This window comes from Mya arenaria, chromosome 3 (assembly GCF_026914265.1).
Source record: "Mya arenaria isolate MELC-2E11 chromosome 3, ASM2691426v1".
Taxonomy (NCBI): domain Eukaryota; kingdom Metazoa; phylum Mollusca; class Bivalvia; order Myida; family Myidae; genus Mya; species Mya arenaria.
The window spans coordinates 33117319-33137723 of record NC_069124.1 but is presented as its reverse complement, the minus strand read 5'-3'; the positions used below and the strand labels follow the sequence as shown (position 1 = coordinate 33137723).

The window sequence follows — 20405 nt, the reverse complement described above, 5'->3', positions numbered from 1 at the left end:
AGTCAAAATTTCTATATTCTTTGCTGTAAGAGAATTATTTACCTAAAATAAAAATCAAGATATTATTATTAAATATGAAATATTACAATCAAATTTAGCTTAATAGAACTATATCATTAAAAGTATCCGTTCCGACCAGATTACTGTTAAAACGCATTTCGAAATTCGGCAATGAGTCATTCGGCAGTTCGGAAGTAACCGGGGGATATTTATGACACGATGATCGTGACCGCAGACACAGCATTACAATTGAGATCCAATGATTTCTTTTGTCAACAAAATCATGATCTCAGCTGACTGACGACGTTGACTCATGTAAATCCGGTTTCCAAATCCACTTCGATGTCTTCACTTGCAACGATATCAGTGTGTTTGTCTCCGGCGTGCTATATTGTGATGCCTAATTCTGTGACCTGTCAGTTTTGACGTTGGGACACGGTTGTTTTGAAGATCAGGGACATCTGATACCACTGTTTTGGACATAACTGGTTAAATCCACAAGGTAACCTTAGGGCACGCAAAACTGATTATAAAAAACAACGTTTTTCTCCAGCTTTGAGCATTCATAAAAATCGCAGAATATTACTTTGAAAATCTGCTTTGCTATGTATTTTTTTATTCGAATACAATCTAAATTTGCTGCAAATGAAATTGCAATTAAGTTCTAGGCTTAATCATGAAGACTTTCAACTTTCGTGGGTATTTAAAGGTCCGCCAACTCATCCGATGCACAATCCCTGTGTCAAATTTTGCGTTTACATTGTGTAAGCCAATGAGGTTGTATTCTAAATCAGTTAAATGACCTGAATTAAAATTCTTATGATTAAGAAGGACTTGTTTGCTTGCCTATTCTTATTCATTAAGATTTTAATTCATGTGATCTAACTATTACATACTCAGGGCAATGTTTCTATAACACATATATCTAAAACACCCACCACACGCTTCTTTAGAGTGTTCGGGGACAATATAAAACTATGGACATAATATATACGATAAATGTTCTTACCATATCTTTTTTGCAACGCCCAAAACGGTGTCACGCTTGGAAATTTACGATCTAATAGCAATCTTTATTGAATCTTGGTCCACGGGAATACTTGACCTGAGAGGTCGGCAAACAACATTGGTTAGTTGCGTAAATTATTTTCATTTCTTCAATTTGATCCAGCTGGGTCGGGACCAGAAACATGCCCAAAAACTGTTGCCCTTTTACCTTTTTATTCTTTACATAACACAAAAAAACCAGCTTTTTCTGTACTAGATTCTTGGAGTGTAGGACATAACTAGTTATTTTCTGCAATCCCGTGATTATAAAACGGTGTTTTCACAAGTGACATAAACGCAAACATGTGGTATAAACGATCTTGTTCACAGATGTACCAGGTATGAGCTTTTAAATTGCGAGTTTTTTATATTTATTTTGTAATTTATTTGGCTTCTAAACCATAAACAGCAATGTTCATCAACAACCATAAAGCCTTAATTAAAACGATTTTAAATAGCCGAAAACGGAAGTATAAGATGTCAGTCATAACGTCTCAAAACCGGCAGAAAAACGGCAGATTACCAAAAATATGCGTTCGATTCATTTTGCACGTTTTACATTTTCACAGAATTAAATAAAATCTGTACTCCAGTGGATAGAAAAAGTATTCATTATTATTTTGTTACCATGTTCGGCAGTTATTATAAATGTTTGCGGGAGTTATATCCATTTGACTGAGGTGGTATTACCAATGTTCAGAATATGGAAGCGGAAAATACGACGTCACGTTGATATTGCTAATTATATTATATAATTATAGGCTCAATATTTTATTAAAATACAAAACATTCTTTAAAAAAGTCCTCGTTATATTAAATGATTCGTTGAGCTACATGCGTAATCGTAGCAAGCTCAGCGTAATCCTAGCAAGTTGTGCTTTATGCGTAATCGTAGCGAGTTGAGCCACATGCGTAATTGTAGCAAGTTGAGCTACACGCGTAATTGCAGCAAGTTGAGCCACACGCGTAATTGTAGCAAGTTGAGCTACACGCGTAATTGCAGCAAGTTGAGCTACACGCGTAATTGCAGCAAGTTGAGCTACACGCGTAATTGCAGCAAGTTGAGCTACACGCGTAATTGTAGCAAGTTGAGCCACACGCGTAATTGCAGCAAGTTGAGCTACACGCGTAATTGCAGCAAGTTGAGCCACACGCGTAATTGTAGCAAGTTGAGCCACACGCGTAATTGTAGCAAGTTGAGCCACACGCGTAATTGTAGCAAGTTGAGCCACACGCGTAATTGTAGCAAGTTGAGCCACACGCGTAATTGTAGCAAGTTGAGCTACACGCGTCATTGCAGCAAGTTGAGCCACACGCGTAATTGCAGCAAGTTGAGCCACACGCGTAATTGCAGCAAGTTGAGCCACACGCGTAATTGTAGCAAGTTGAGCTACACGCGTAATTGCAGCAAGTTGAGCTACACGCGTAATTGTAGCAAGTTGAGCTACACGCGTAATTGCAGCAAGTTGAGCCACACGCGTAATTGTAGCAAGTTGAGCCACACGCGTAATTGTAGCAAGTTGAGCCACACGCGTAATTGTAGCAAGTTGAGCTACACGCGTAATTGTAGCAAGTTGAGCTACACGCGTAATTGTAGCAAGTTGAGCCACACGCGTAATTGTAGCAAGTTGAGCCACATGCGTAATTGTAGCAAGTTTAGCTATTTGCCAGCAAAATGCATGCTCAGTCCGCATATAGTTATTGTATTTCTAAACGTAATTTTCGTTGTATCCGATTTTTTCTGTTAAAACAACAATGATACTCATTGAAGTAAAATCACCATAATTATGTGACCAATTGTTACCAAATTGCTTCCCTTGATTAGAGCAAAGTAATAAAAGAGAATGAAAATAAATAATTGGCAACATGTGTTTGACTCGTGTACGTTAAAAACATGCCTCTGTTTACCCAATACCGTTTTAGTAAATATTTCTATAAGAGCTCAAACAATTTTTGATGGAAGTGAATGAAACTTGAAGCGTCAATAGATGCATTGTAACATTGAATATTGAACAGGGATCATAATTCTGAGATCCATTCTTACCTAATCACCTCCCCTGATATTATGAAACTGCGTAATTAAAATCTGAGAAAGAAGTCAATGAATATTGAAAGATTGGCTGTTGTTGTTTTTTCTCCAAAAACAGACTTAAAAAACAAATTGAACTATTCATGGAAGAGGGCGAAAAACTGAAATTAGTTGATGGCAATTTATATTTTTACCAATTGTCATAACCATAACTCTGTGTTCCATATTCCAAAGTTAAACTCTCTTGATATTTATTATGTTATTAAAATTAGATTGATGTCACTTTTGCATGTTCAAGAACAAACTTGAACAAAATGACAAACAATTTTTCCCCCAAAGGAAGGCATATAGTAATCGCACTGCCCGTCCGTCCGTGTGTTGTTTCAGCAATAACTATGTTTTAATTATTTGAATACATTTAAAGCTTCACTCTCACTGATAGATCTTTTTACCACCGTTTTTATTTTTTGTCTTGGTATAAGCCAACGTTTGAGTAAAAAGATCCGATCGCATTTGTTCATATTTACGTTCGAAAATTGTTTTATGTCTTATAGCGTTACTAACGCTTCAAGAAAACTGAAACTTTCTGCAGTTCTCAAAACAATTGAGATTTGTTCTATTAATAATGTATAAGTTATCTTTTATGATTTAATTGAAGGCGTAAATACCAAAAATCAGCTGATTCTGAGAACTAAACAAAATATCAAAACTCAATCTTTGAGAGCGTAGCTTTAAACTTCACAAATATGTACACCACCATGGAAAATATCCCGCGCATACAAATCATGTTCTTTTCTCAACATTCAAGGTCACACTTGTCAATGTATAAATGAAACTTATATCAATTTGCCCAGATTTGTAAAGCATCATTTGATAGAAGGTGTGTGTGTGTGTGTGTGTGGGTGCGTGGGTGCGCGCTTGTGCGTGTGCGTGTGCGCTTGTTTATTTAGCCAAACAAACCTCGTAAGCGGTTTTACTAATTTACATTGCTATACGACAGCTAAATCCGTTAAACATACCATAAAAGACGTTATTTGATGTCCATTCCAAATCATTAAAGTAATTTATGACTGTTGGCACAATATATTTCATCAAGTTAAATGCAAATGATTTGTACACATATGTTTCCTTCTGGAATAATTACAGTAATATATTCCTCAGATTTATTTACTTTCCTGTAACAAAAATGCTCAAGGCAGTCAATATTATCCATGGATGCAAGGAAGTTAGCAATGGACAATTAACTGCATGCGTTTTTCATGTTATGACGTGTTTGATTATCCTTAAAGCTTATTAATTGGTGACACCGTCTTCACGCTAATAGTGTTACGACCACCGAATGCAAAAAAAAGAGAAAGAGAAAACACAAAAAAATGAACAAAAACAACATTTATTTACTCATAGTTTCCCAGTAATTCCAAATAAGTAAAGCTAATATTTCAATTCGATTTGAAGGCTTCAAAATGAGGTATCGTTAGATCTACTTTTTGACATGACAAAATTAATTCTCCGGGGTTACGAAATGTGACGTATGATGTTATGCGGTTTAAAATAGTGCATATTAAAAGTCCACTTTATCTAAATACTTTCATAATATTGCAACGTTAGCAAGCTAAAAAAACTTAAATACATATTGTGAGGAATCGTGGGGCACAGATGATTATAAATAATTACGCCGAAAATGAAACCGTGTTAGTTAAAAGACCCTGACCTACTACGGATAGTTATAACGTCCTTAGCCAATATCGGGTTTCATTTACTTAACTTTTCACTAGTATTGCGAGGCTTAAGCAATGCCATATATTATTCTTTTCTTGATTCGATTTTATTGCCTGCGAGAAGAATCGCCAATGAGGTAAAATGACGGTTGTCGATCGTACAGCCTTTCAACGCTTTCAGCGCTTTGATTTAGAACGGATTGGTGTGACTGAGTCTGATTTACATTGCTACGACAGCAAGTTCCGCTTAAGACAGCATACGATGCGCATTCCAAATCATTCGAATCCTCCATGCCTGTTGGTTGCAAACGAAGTATTGGAATTACATATCGTTTTGTGAATGGCAAGTCCACCCATTTCGGGAATATGCTGTCCAATCGTGTTCAATAAAGCGTAAAGCGAATGATTTGTACAGATATGTTTCCTTCAAAAATAGTTACAGTAATATATTCCTCAAGCTTATTTGCCGTCTTGTGACAAAAATGCTGAGGGCAGGCAAAATGATCTATGGATGCAAGGAAATTAGCAACGGACAACAAATTGCGTGCGTTTTTCATGTTATGACGTGTTTGATTATCCCTGAAGCTTATTAATTGGTGACACCGTCTTCACGCTAATAGTGTTACGACCACCGAACGCTTCAAGGAAAGAGAACACATCAACTTTACTTATATGTGATGTAGGTATGACATAAACGGCCGATTTGTTTGTTTCATATGATGTAAGTTGTGTCATTTACGACATGAATGCCACTTAAGGGTCCTAGAGTCAACAGAAATTTAAAACGTCAGCGTCCAAGTTAAAAACCGTCGATCAGAAAATGCAAATGATATACACACAGTATGAATACTCTAACATTTAAGTGTTTTGAATTAATTTTGTTACATGTCAACGGATTCATACACATAAGATGCCCCAAATCAAATCATAATACAAATTTATTTAAAGGCAATCATCAATTGTCACAGCAGTACCATGCATAAAAGCCACGCTCCCAGTTTCAGCAGCACCATGCATCAAGCCACACTCTCGGTTTCAACAGCACCACGCATTATAGCCACACTGTCAGTTTCAGCAGCACCATGCATCAAGCTACACTCTCGGTTTCAGCAGCACCACGCATTATAGCCACACTTTCAGTTTCAGCAGGACCATGCATTAAAGCCACGCTCCGAGTTTCAGCAGCACCATGCATGAAAGCCACACTCTCAGTTTCAGCAGCACCATGCATTACAGCTCCGCTCTCAGTTTCAGCAGCACAATGCATTAAAGCCACACTGTCATTTTCAGCAGGACCATGCATTAAAGCCACACACTCGGTTTCAGCAGCACCATGCATTAAAGCCATACAGTCAGTTTCAGCAGGACCATGCATTAAAGCCACGCTCTCAGTTTCAGCAGCACCATGCATTAAAGCCACGCTCTCAGTTTCAGCAGCACCATGCATTATAGCCACACTCTCGGTTTCAGCAGCACCATGCATTAAAGCCATACAGTCAGTTTTAGCAGCACAATGCATTAAAGTTACGCTCTCAGATTCAGCAGCACCATGCATTATAGCCACACTCTCGGTTTCAGCAGCACCATGCATTAAAGCCACGCTCCCAGTTTCAGCAGCACCATGCATTATAGCCACACTCTCGGTTTCAGCAGCACCATGCATTATAGCCACGCTCTCGGTTTCAGCAGGACCATGCATTAAAGCCGCGCTCTCGGTTTCAGCAGCACCATGCATTATAGCCACACTCTAAGTTTCAGCATCACCACGCATTATAGCCACACTGTCAGTTTCAGCAGCACCACGCATTATAGCCACACTCTCGGTTTCAGCAGCACCATGCATTAAAGCCACGCTCTCGGTTTCAGCAGCACCATGCATTATAGCCACGTCTCAGTTAGCAGCACCACGCATTATAGCCACACTGTCAGTTTCAGCAGCAACACGCATTAAAGCCACACACTCAGTTTCAACAGCACCATGCATTATAGCCACACACTCAGTTTCAACAGCACCATGCATTAAAGCCACGCTCTCAGTTTCAGCAGCACCATGCAATATAGCCACACTCTCGGATTCAGCAGCACCATGCATTATAGCCCCGCCCTCAGTTTCAGCAGCACTCTGCATTCAAACAAGAATCTCGGTTTCATCAACATCATGCATTAAGGCCACACTCCCAATTTCAGTAGCACCATGCATTAAAGCCACACTCCCAGTTTGAGTAGCACAATGCGTAAAGCCACACTCTCAGTTTGAGTAGCACAATGCATTATAGCCACATTCCTAATTTCAGCAGCAACATGCATTAAAGCCACACTCCCAGTTTGAGTAGTTTAATGCATAAAAGCCACACTCTCAGTATTAGAAGCACCATGCATTAATGACACACTCCCAGTTTGAGTAGCACCATACATTAAAGCCACACTCCCAGTTTGAGTAGAACAATGCATAAAAGCCACACTCCCAGTATTAGAAGCACCATGCATTAATGCCACACTCCCAGTTTGAGTAGCACCATGCATTCAAGCCACACTCCCAGTTTCAGTAGCATCATGCATTAAGTCACACTCCAAGTTTTAGAAGCACCATGCATTTAAGCCACACTCCCAGTTTTAGAAGCACCATGCATTAAAGCCACACTCCCAGTTTTAGAAGCACCATGCATTAAAGCCAAACTCCCAGTTTCAGTAGCACCATGTATTTAAGCCACACTCTGGTTTAATCTGCACCATGTATTAAAGCCATACTCCCAGTTTCAGTAGCACCATGCATTTAAGCCTGACTCCCAGTTTGAGTAGCACCATGCATTGAAGCCAAACTCCCAGTTTCAGTAACACCATGCATTTAAGCCACACTCCCAGTCTGAGTAGCACCATGCATTGAAGCCAAAATCCCAGTTTCAGTATCACCATGCATTTAAGCCACACTCCCAGTTTGAGTAGCACCATGCATTGAAGCCAAACTCCCAGTTTCAGTATCACCATGCATTAAAGCCAAACTCCCAGTTTTAGACGCACCATGCATTAAAGCCACACACCCAGTTTTAGAAGCACCATGCATTAAAGCCAAACTCCCAGTTTTAGTAGCACCATGCATTTAAGCCACACTCTGGTTTAATCTGCACCATGTATTAAAGCCACACTCCCAGTTTCAGTAGCACCATGCATTTAAGCCACACTCCCAGTTTGAGTAGCACCATGCATTGAAGCCAAACTCCCAGTTTCAGTAACACCATGCATTTAAGCCACACTCCCAGTTTGAGTAGCACCATGCATTGAAGCCAAACTCCCAGTTTCAGTAGCACCATGCATTGAAGCCAAACTCCCAGTTTCAGTGGCACCATGCATTTAAGCCAAACTCCCAGTTTCAGTGGCACCATGCAGTAAAGCCGAACTCCCAGTTTCAGTGGCACTATGCGTTAAAGCCAGACTCATCTTTAATGAATTCCGTTAGACGCCCGAAATGAAATCATTTAAGCTGAAGGCATCGATTCATCAACTTTGCAACAGCACCATGCATTTAAACCACTCTATCTTTTTAGTAGCATCATGCGTTGAAGCAACACTAACGGTTTTGGTCGTTTTAAAAGTTATTTTTTTATTTAGTTTTGTGGAACAAAGACTTTTAGGGAGTAAAACACACATCATATGTGACAGGTTTTGGGTTAATAAGGAGTTGATCAATTTTTACATAAGAATATTGCATCAGCTTTTTTTACAAAAAAGCATTTTCTCCTTTTTAAAAGTCTCTCGACAATATCCATATTTTTGGGTGAAAAAGGCAAAAGACTCCCCAAATAAACAATGTCATGAGGATTCTTGATGGTATCTTGTCAAATAAGAAAGATAGTGAAGAAAATAATGCAAAATAGTTGATTACATTCATTTCCTGGTAACTTATTCAAATATATTTCCTAGAATAGCTGCAAGCGCCACAAAGCCTCAAAATAATATTGTCTAATTTGACAAACCAATTTCATTTTGCATAAAGACATATCCGGAAGCATGAAAATGTTTTTTTTATTGGAGATCTGATAAAATCGTTCGGTAAAATTTACTCCTAATTACGGTTGCGCATGTTGCAACGGACTTATGTGCTATGCTTGCTAAATATCGAACCTAAAAACTTAATAAAAATGATACTTTTAAACATTTTTTTGGTCATTCAAACGACGTTTGCACTGTTGAAGTATCTTTAATCAAACAACAATACCACGTAGACAATGAACTCAGAGCGCGCTAAGGACGAATACATAAATAAGTATTTTTTAAACATCAAAGTTTAACAAACCGACCTCAAGCGTATATATTTAGTTTATACATACTGATTCATTTCATGGAAATACAATCATTAATGTGCACTGCATAAATGAATAATATATGACCGTTTCTGAATGGATTGGAACACACGCGAAATTGTATCAAGCTGCATTTAAATCATATTGAAATTTAGCCGTTTTTAAGGGACTAGCTCATATTTTGACACCAAAAATGAGTTTTCTCGGTAATGCAGCTGAACACACTTATGTTATAAGTAATTATTAAGTGATAATGTCGAACAACCAATCACGCTACAGACTTTTCTGAATCGCATTTACTAACGTTTTTCAAAGTGATGGACTTCAACGAAAATATTTAAGAATATATGAACATTTGTTGAAGAGTTTCAACCATCTATCTAAGTGTTAATGCTCCTTATGATTTGTCATACTTTCGTAATAAGGAGATTGGGTAAAAGTGCATTTCACAAACCATGTAATAGTGCCATTAAAGTGACACTCTTATTCAAAATCAATACATTTACATGTATAACAAAGATAAATTTTGAGTGAGAAATCTTTAACCATACTTTCAAATAATGCATTTATGGAAAATATTAAATACCGATAACAAGATTGTAACCATGTATTTAATAGCTGAAAACGCAAGAATATTAAATGATTGGTGAATGCTAAAAGATTTACTGTGATCTACTATAGTCTCATAAGGTAGAGATATACCATGTGTTCTGCACCTTTCTTTAAAACTAAACTCAGTATCCTTCATAAGTACCTTTGTTATCAACATTTATTAGTCCTTTTAGGTATCAGTGTGTGTATGCCACGTGATAAATGACGTCATACATACTACGTCGGAAGGCAAAAAATTGCTTAAAATGAAGACTTAAATCAAAGATAACTTTTTATTTACAACACCATTTTAAATGAAACAAAGGGCAGTCTATGCCGTTTAAAGAGCCCTGTATTTGTTTTATTACTTAATGCATATCTGCAATATCATTGGCTTAGAATGTAGGTTGTATTCTTATAAGGTTTCTTATTATAAACACACTTGATAGCGAAATGGGTCGGAAATAATTACTTTTTCCTATTAACAATATGTTCACTTTAACCAGTAAGACATGCATATAAATATCGGTAAACTGTAAGCTTACCTAAGATTATTTTTTGATCCCGCTAATTCTCAAAAAAACAAACCTAAACAGTTTCGTGTTTGAAACATATTTTAAAAAAGAAAATAAATCTCAAATATTGGAAAGATGAGTAATATTCTTTCTCTATCAACTCCTTTGTACACGAATAAAAAACAATGATAATTAGTACAGATTTTCCACCAAAAACAACAACAACATTTTGGTGTTTTAGACATGTGTTAAAACGTAATATAAACGTTTAATTATGGAAAGAAGAATAATACATTTTTTTCTTTCAAGAAACAATAAAGAATAATTATTGTAATAAAGTGGCGCTTTTTTGTCATTTTGCATGAAAAACAGGACTGTTTTATTATTTTTCGGACTGGCCGAATCTTTCAACAGCTTTCATATTTTGCCTCCATTTAGCGTTTCTTTGCCAAATGTGGTTTAAATAAGTTCCGAGGTAAGATATGCTGCAACATTCGTTTCTCTTCCAAATTCCATTCTCATTGATCAGGGTTCGAAAATGGTACACATAGCATCATCGCTCTGGTGTACGAGAATGTCACACTGATTAAAAGGGGCCAAACAGGCCAAACTCATCACTCACACCTATAAAACTATTTTTTTTAAAGGAAGAAGATTTTACAGAATGTTTGGTGAAATAGAACACATGTTGTATATCTTTGTGAACTTCCCCCTTGTTTGCTACTACTCCCAACTTTCACTCGAACATGACGAGTTTAAATGTCAGTGTTTCATTTTCAGTTTTATAACTTTAAAAAAACACAACTTAATTCTAATATGCTCGAGGTGTTTAATCTTATTTTTGGTTTATTTTTTGAATTTTCTATTTGCTTGATCCGTCTATTTGGCATTGGAAATTTTTATCGTGTTTCATGAACATTTAAGGAAGTCTTCTATAGTCCTACTTAAGCGGTTTTTGTTAATAACAAACTAATTTCAGTTTTGGTTTCGGCGGTTTTGAAACCTGTTTCGAAAGTTGTTTTCAAAATATCAATTGCTTGGAGTACAGCTTCAACAACATGATGTAGCTTCTGCATGTAACCTTCAAAACAATAATACCAATACTATGGTCGTTTGCCTGTTTTATCTAAATCATAAAATTTTTAGGGATGTGATTTGTCCGCGGATTCGCGGATGCACTAGGGATCCCCCCCCCCAAAAAAAAAAAAAAAATAAAAATATATATATAAAAAAACTAATAATTTTTACCTGAATAAAAAAGTAACTAGAGTACTTTTGGTTGTTAGTATTGATATTCCAGTTTGCTTTAAATTTAAAGTCAGAAAAACCCTCCAAAGAGGTTCTAAAATCCAGTTTTTCTTCTAAGGCTGTGTGCTTTTGACCCCAAAAGCGCCCCAAGCACCCATGGCCCAAATGGTTTCAGCCCTGCAGTTGTCAGGTCAATCACATGTTTCAACATATGTGTTGGATCACTGTGTCCACCATGTTTTTCAAAGTGAGTTAATTTTCGACTGGAACGACCGACGAAACCGCGCCTCCGTGTGTGTGTATGGGGGGGGGGGATTCGATAGTTTCAAAAACCAGTAAAACAAACAATAAAACTGGTTTTCATTGTATTTAAAACTGTTACAACAAATACACAGATCGGAAAACAGATATAAAAGCAAAACTAGTTTATTACAAAAAAAAGCGCCCTTAAGTATTTGTGGTTGCTGATTTCTTCCTCTCTGTGTCCACGGTATTTGGCGGCAAAAGTGCGAAACTCTTGGATTTGAATGAAACACTTGCAAACGCATTTTATATGGCAAAAGTTTATTCAATTGATTAAATTACTCTTAAAGCTGCACTCTCACAGATTTACCGTTTTACAACTTTTTTTTATTTTTTTTTGTCTTGGAATGAGCAAATTTTTTGCCTAAATATTTGCGAACTAGTGATAAAGTGATAATAGACTGCTGACAAAAGATCAGATCGCATTTTTTTCATTTTTCCGTTCCAAAATTAATGTTTTATGGCTGAAATCGTTACTAACGGTTTAAGAAAAATGCATAAAACATCAGTTTTTGAACTTAAATATAAAAATCTGCAAATAAATGCAACGGAAAAAATGACCCCATCCCCTCCCGAAAAAAACACTTCTGCACATATGCAGATATAATACATTCACGACATATGATATAAATCATGTATAAATATCTGGTACAAATTTTATTCAGCCATCAGCTTTCCGCCCTTACATCCAAAATGAAATATTGGAGAGGTCTAACCAATTGGGCAGACATGTCTTTAATAAAAAGACAATAAATTCGCTACAATCTCTCAATTGCGATAGGTCAAAACGCAGGAACGAGGTCAATAAAAATAGCTAAAAACAACAGCATTTATTAACAGATAAACAAATTGTATTTAGTGATATGCATTGTTTATAAGGTAGCTCGTAAAGATTCACGATGTCCTGTAACTGTCACCGTGTTGTTAAAAACGAGCTTTTAATTACTTAAATGCGGTTTTGCTGACGTACGTTAACTTATGTCGTTAAAAGTTTTTTCGGTTTTGATCAGTGTGTCATTGAATGGCCATTTGTTATATTTTTATTTCGTACGCTGATATGTTGCTATCTGGGCATCCATCATTCCAAAATTATGTAATTTGTAAATTTATGAGCTAAATTGAAATGCGTTATGAATTCCAATTAGACTAAAAGCGCATATATATTTTAGGCAATTATTGTTCAAATGCATGCTCAGCTTTTAAACTATTCTTGACTGGAAAAATTGAAATATTTTTTCGTCGGATAATAATGTATGCTTATTGACTTGTGATTCAAATAATAAGATCGGGCAGAAATGTCAAAAACAATTTAAAGTAACAATTTCTTTTAGTCTCAACTCATTATAATATATAATGCAGAAAAAAAGTTATTGAGTAACAATCTATTTTTAGGCAATTAGTCAAGAACATGTTTTGCTCTCGAATTATTTTTCTATGGAATATTGAAAAAAGTATCATCACATTCATTCAGAAAAAAAACCCTATTAAAAAAGTGAAATCGTACAAGAGTTGGAATGGTTCAATGCCTATATTGTGGTAAAATGAGTTGTGACTGAGATTTGACATTAATTTTTTTTTGATATTGGGGCCGGGAAGTCATATTGACATCGGCTGCGATTTGGTATGACTTTTACCCATAATGCTTGAAACCATTTTTGAACCAATGGGATGACAGTATTTTTTAAATTATTTGCCGTTTAATGAACAACGTCTTATTTGCCCAATTTATAGGTTGAATCTCTAACATATTTTAATAGCTCGTCTAGTGGTTTAAAATGAGTCATGAGTACCATTCAACCAGTACGTACGCTTTAAATTTGCACTTGCAATGTAACATTGCTGTAGGAAGGACATGGGTTATTTCATAAAAGAATAAATGTTCAAGTTACAGACAGGAAATGATGTGTAATTGACAAAATTCTTAGCGCCTAGTTTTTGCCTTAAAGAATTCGCGTAATATCATATTTTATTTAAAATGACCCTCATTAATACGATTTGTCTTATACACCATAAATGAAATTAAATACTTTTTATTCTTATTATACCCCCGACAAACGAAGTTTGAAGGGGGTATATTGGAGTCACCCTGTGGTCGATCGGTTGGTCCGTCGGTTTGTCGGTCGGTCCGTTGCAATTTACCTTGTCCGGAGCATAACTTAAAAGCTACTGGATGGAATTGGATTAAACTTCATACAATGAAAGAGCATAATGAGAGGAAGTGCAGTGTATAATAACCATAACTCTATTCTTGCTTATTACTGAGTTATTGCCCTTTGTTCCTTTTTTGTCCGGAGTATAACTTGAAAAGTACTGGATGGAATTCATTGAAACTTCATACAATAGTAAAGCACAATGAGAGAAAGTGCAGTGTTCAAGAACCATAACTCTACTTTAGCTAATTACTGAGTTATTGCCCTTTATTTGTTTTTTTTTTGCTGTCAATTTGTTTTCCAGACATTAACTTGCAAACTACTAGATGGAATTTACTAAAACTTCATACAATGGTAAAGCACACTGAGAGAAAGTGCAGTGCACAAGAACCATAACTCTATTTCAGCTTATTACAGAGTTACTGCCCTTTGTTACTTTTTCCGTGTCCGGAGCATTACTTGAAAACTATTGGATGGAATTTTATAAAACTTAATACAGTGATAGATCATAATGAGAGGGAGTGCAATGTACAGGAACCACAATTCTTTTTCAGCCAATTACAGAGTTACTACCCTTTGTTACTTTTTTCTTGTCCGGAGCATAACTTGAAAACTATTAGAAGGAATTTAATAAAACTTCATACAGTGATAGATCATACTGAGAGGGAGTGCAGTGTACAGGAACCACAATTCTATTTCAGCTTATTACAGAGTAACTATCCTTTGTTACTTTTTCTTGTCCGGAGCATAACTTGAAAACTATTGGATGGAATTTAATGAAACTTCATACAATGATAGATCATAATGAGAGGAAGTGCAGTGTACAGGAACTGCAATTCTATTCCAGCTAATTTCAGACTTACTGCCCTTTGTTCCTTTTTCTTGTCCGGAGCATAATTTAAAAACCATTGGATGGAATTTAATAAAACTTCATACAGTGATAGATGAGAAGAAGTTCAGTGTACATGAATCACTACACTATTTTAGCAAATTACAGAGTTATTGCCTTTTTCTGTGTTTTTTGTCAAACTTTTGTCCTGACAGTAACTTGAAATCTACTAGATGGAATAGCATAAAACTTCATACAATGATAAATCATAATGAGAGGCGGCGTTCTGGGGTATTAATCACCTTCAGTGATAGCTCTAGTTTTTTATTAGTTATTTCCCATCGGTCACATTTCAGTGATAAAAACAACTAGACTTCAACAAGGCGGGTCTTGGTTAGTAACAATCACAACCATTATATTCGTTATCATCTATTTGGAAGTCTTTATAAAAAATAGTGCGTCGCGCTGCGCCAGACTAGAACGATTAATTTCCGCATAAACCTCCAAATAAACAGTAATATTGTATATTTGAAAAGAAATTTAAGTTTAAAAAATTATGTTTGAACATTAACGGTTGAACGTTCGATGCCATTTTTTGTCAACAAGAAATGTCGCGAACGAATACAATTATAAAACAAACTGGGAAGCAAACTTAAAGCAAATCGATACTGAATGTAAAGGATATTCTATATTTATTCCATGATTATTAGCAGGGGAAATCCCGAACAGATGAAATGCGAGATATATTTAGCCGTTCGAAGTTTAGACCAATGGGAAGGAGTCTATTAATAGGTCATATGATAAAGTTGAATGATTGCTATCGGTTAAACGAAAACATTTTTTGATGTTAGATCTAATTTTACGGTATATAAAGCTATCCAACAAGACCACAAAAATAACATTACTGTGATCTTTAACAAAACATATCAATCAATAAACTGTTACATACATACATATTACAAAATGTTGCTTTAAGTACAAAGCATTCATGCCGGTTAGTAACAACACACATATGGAAGGGAGGCAAATACTGATATTTATGGTGACAGCTTTTGGAACAAGGAGTCCTTTTATTGAAATGAAACCATTCGGTTGATATTATTATATTGATTTTTTTAACACCTTCGAACTTTTAACATTACAAAACCAAGAGTCTAATTATGCAACGTTTACGCACCTTCGATAGCTTTTATATCTCGTTTGTTTTTTTATTATTTGTTTTATTATTTGTTTATATTTCGATTTTATTATCGCAAGCTGTATCCATATATCAATTTCGTCGTGATGCCTCATCAATCAATAAAAAAGCTGCATCAAGAATTATACGTGCACTTTAGTTAGAGTGTCAATTGTATTTTTGATTTTCATTACTCACAAAACGACAACAGAAATAATTAAACTGTTGAGCCAGTCGAGCGAACGAGTGCTAGAAATATCCGCGTATATATATATAGGACCTCGGAAAGTTTATGAATATTGTTATTTATTTACTTTGCGTTTATGGGCAATTGTGGTCGGACTGCTAGCCACTAATAAAGTATGCTGAGATGTAATTTAAAGAAGTAGAATGGAAAAATAAAAATTAGTGCTGGAATTATTAACTAAACTCAGGTGTTTAAAGGCAGTTTTTGTATCACAGATTAATCGTTTAAACGTTTAATATTTTGAACAGAAATACATTATTATCTAACTAATATCTTTTATGTTCAAACTTAAATATATATGGTTTTAAAAATTATATTTAAAAATTAGGAATTATATAAAATGCGACCGTAGGATAGAGCTGAAATTAATTCAGTTCAAGTTAAAAAAAATACTTAAAATAAGGGTCCAAATAAAAGAATACGTGAGCCATGACTTGAATTAGTTTTGTTTTATTAACTGTACATAAACGTTGCATTTTAGTAAATTACGGCGGAAATTAGTGTCCAAATAAAAAGAATACGTTAGCTATGACATCAATTAGTTTTGTTTTATTGACTGCACATAAACGTTGCATTTCAGTAAATTACGGCGGGCGCTTCAAACCGTCATAGATCTCTATAAACTTGCATACAAATGCTTTTCAGTAAATGACGGATCTTCAAGCTCCTTTATAATATAAGCAGGGATTCATTTTGTCTATTGCGCTTATTGTGTTAAAGGTGCATCTATCACTAAAGGTAGTTGCACATTCATCAAGGTAGCTAACAAATTGAATGATGACATTTCAACAATCACAAATTGTCGCCAATCAAGATTGATTTTTTTCTTAACTAATACGGACATAAATGCATTTTTGTGAGAACGATGATGTTGATGTAACTATTACAAGATCGTTAATTTGGAGCAATGTCTACAATTAATATGCATACTAATTAATTATACGAAATACGAAGAATTGGTTCGGTTATATATTTGATTGGACAAGGTCTTCTTTCGCAGTTGTACGGGATATTTGAGCATGGGCAATAATAAATAACGTACCGAAGCTATATTACAATTTTTTTATTTAAGTAACTTAAATTTAATCATAGAAATCTGATTCATGTTGAAAATGACCATGTATATACTAATATAACTTCCAATGTTGCAATGTTTGAATTTTATGTTAAATAAAACATTTTTCAGCAAAAAAATGAAACCTTTTAATACCTTTGGCTATTTTTACAATATCGTCGCTAGCACGGATCGAATGACTATTAGAATTTCTGATTGTATATGAATGTAAACCATAAATACTTGATATACTTATTGTATATTCGCTGATTCATGTTTATCTTAATAACTTTCAAACCGGTTATCCAATGCAATTCTTATCGCAGTTATGTCATTAATGTTTTAACTCTTTTCGAACCAGCCTGTGCCAAGTCAAGCGAGTTTTGACGAATCCGAGGAGTTTCGCGGAAGAAGTAGCACTTTCCCGCCACAAACAAGGCCGACTATTGTTTTAAAAATGGACACAAAAATGTCCGGGTGCCGCCGGACATCGGATTTCCGGGAGACTTTCCGGAAGGGGACGCCGGAAACACCGTCCCTGGCGAAAACTCTGTGTACGTGCAACAAGCGGCGACTGCGAAACATGGCGCTCAGTGTTTTTCCGGTGTGGCGCATCATGAAGAAATACGCGTGGAAGACGGACCTTCTAGCGGACTTGATATGCGGACTTACAGTTGGAATCATGCAACTACCTCAAGGTTCGTCGATGCTTAAATAACGTTGTTATAGCCATGTACTGTTATTAAGATACACCAATACAGTGTATTGGGTAACTTCGGTTTGAAAACGTAATCGAAGAGTGTCACCTTTTATTTATTTGTTAATCCTTTTTTACAAGATGATATTTGGCAATTTGTAATCGAAGAATGTCGACCTTGTATCTATTGTTTATTTTTTACAAATTAATACTTTGCAATTTTGGTGTAAAAGTGTCTGGAATTGAAAATTTTGCTTGGACACCATTTGATTAGTATATTAATGTTATATCTCACTATTGGCGATCTATAGGAAATAGAGTGGACGTTCCTCGGGCATGGGTAACCCGCTTTGTTTCTTGCAAAATTGAGCTTTAATGAGTGTTTAGGTCTTTCGGATCGATTTGCGTTAAATAAATGAACAGAAAAATAAAAGAAAAATCTTCGATGGTCATTTGCCCATTCAAAAATGCAAACAGTAATGGCTGAAGGAAGTCTCAACAGCATTGAGTTATCGATTTAGTATTTCTTCCGGATGTGGAGGTGGAAAAAAGTGGGAAATATTTGGTAAAATTAATCCAATTTTTACACATTCGAGGAAGTCAGAACTATTTGCGTATTTTCGACCACAGAGCATGATCGTACGTATATAATTGAGACCGCGGTTGATTTTGACGCATTAATTCAACTTCAAAGAAAACTATTTTATTAACCAAGTGACTTAATTCTCATATATACGTGCGTATAATTGGTATTTGAACTTGAGAAAAAAACGAACAGTTTTTTATGCGGTAAACCTAAATTCGTAATTTTAACACCAATACAAAGGTAAAATATATTTCAAACCACGGTGGGGAATTTTGCAATCCTTGCTAAAATTTCATCTTGACGAAATTTTGTAAGTACACAAATACAATGATGTAATTTTGGCAAAAAAAGCTTCCTTAGAAATAGCAAATCTAAAATATTTCACACCTGTAGAAACACAAAACAGCATAGTCTTTTAAAGGCTTAGAAATATTTCCAAATATTTTCTGACAAAAAAGTTATCTAGAAATTTACGTCATTTACTTGTTTATTTACATCGGTAGTGACCCGTGGTGACCTATGTTAAAACCCCTATTAAGTCACGTGATTCCTCACCCTGTATACTGTCAATCTTAATTTCAGGCATGGCCTACGCGATGTTAGCCGAGATGCCTCCGGTCGTGGGGCTGTACATGTCCTTCTTTCCCGTCCTCATATACTTTTTCTTCGGTACATCTAAACACATCTCCATGGGTAAGCATTAAGATATTTCCATAGTTTATAAAGGTTAATGATACAAGTAATTTGACGATGAAATTAGAAAATACTTAAGGCACATACACATATACGACAGTTACAGAAGATGCAGGACTGGTCAAACAAGACATGACGCTGACAATATCAAACATAGATTTATGCTAGTTAAGTCATCATTCTCAGCGTGTAGTTTATTATGAAAGCTAAACGAACATCCTGAAATAGCAGACAGTGCACGTTTACAACTGTACATTGAAGCGTTGTTCCTGATAATGGATACACATACATACTGCCATACTCCAAAGAACGTTGTCTGGGCAAATAGTATTCACAAAAATACACATGCACACAAAACATTGAGTAAAATCACGTCTGTTTACATTGTCATCAGCTACTGATCAATGAACAAGGTAAAAAGGTAAAACACTTCAAGACAACCTTTTTTGGTAAGTGCACCCCAGTATTGTGTAACAAATTTACAACAGCTTCAAACAATTCTTATAGTTTGTATGCACTTTCGTAAAGTTTTATTTTCTACTATGGAACCATTTTAACTCCATCCGACTTTTCATAACACATTTTGCCGAAATGACATATGTATGATGTCCTTATTAAAACCGTTGCATTTTTTTCATAGTTTTTCGACAAACATATAAAAGAACACAACAATTGGTAACATGTGGTGTTAAAAGCATTCTTTGTAAGGCGTCGTTCGACCTGCTCACATTTTCCTTAAAACAAAAATATTCTGTTTCTTTCAGCTTTGTTTCGGCAATGCAATTTAGTATTCTATTTCATCCACTGCTTCCACTTAAACTGTACATCTATGTCTAGGTACTGTGGCCGTGGTAAGCCTGCTTACAGGCTCCGTCGTAGCGCGTTTCTACAACGCGACCAGCGGTGCCACTGCCAACGGAATGGGCAACCTGACCATTGCTGGCAACGAATCACTGGGCCTCTTTGAATCACCTTCTGAAGGAATAGGGACGGGAGAAGACGGGGGCTTACCCGTTGAAACGAAACTAGGCATTGCCATGTCCCTCAGTCTCCTTGTCGGATTGACGCAGGTATTTCAATTCTGAAGCCGCCATTTTGTCATTTCTTCTGCATAGTAATTTGGCATTCTTATTAACTGTCTTTTTATAAACCATTGCTTTATACTTTGACAACTGACTTAACATCACCATGCTCATGATAATATTAATTATTAGCCCTAATAC

General features: G+C 35.7%; 1 protein-coding gene across 4 annotated transcripts in view; it reads left to right on the top strand.

Annotated features, from left to right (window-relative positions):
• Positions 1-399: 399 nt before the first annotated feature.
• LOC128229064 (prestin-like) overlaps positions 400-20405 on the top strand; it is a 34595-nt gene continuing 14589 nt past the window's right edge. The window contains exons 1-4 of one of the 4 annotated variants that reach the window (XM_052940714.1): positions 400-502; positions 17568-17904; positions 19072-19182; positions 20020-20252. In XM_052940714.1, the coding sequence (XP_052796674.1) occupies positions 17664-17904; positions 19072-19182; positions 20020-20252 (585 nt within the window). In that variant the 5' untranslated portion in view covers positions 400-502; positions 17568-17663. Of the gene's footprint in view, positions 503-16219; positions 16340-17169; positions 17191-17567; positions 17905-19071; positions 19183-20019; positions 20253-20405 lie in introns of those variants that run through there. The other 3 variants (XM_052940713.1, XM_052940712.1, XM_052940715.1) reach the window with 3 other exon arrangements.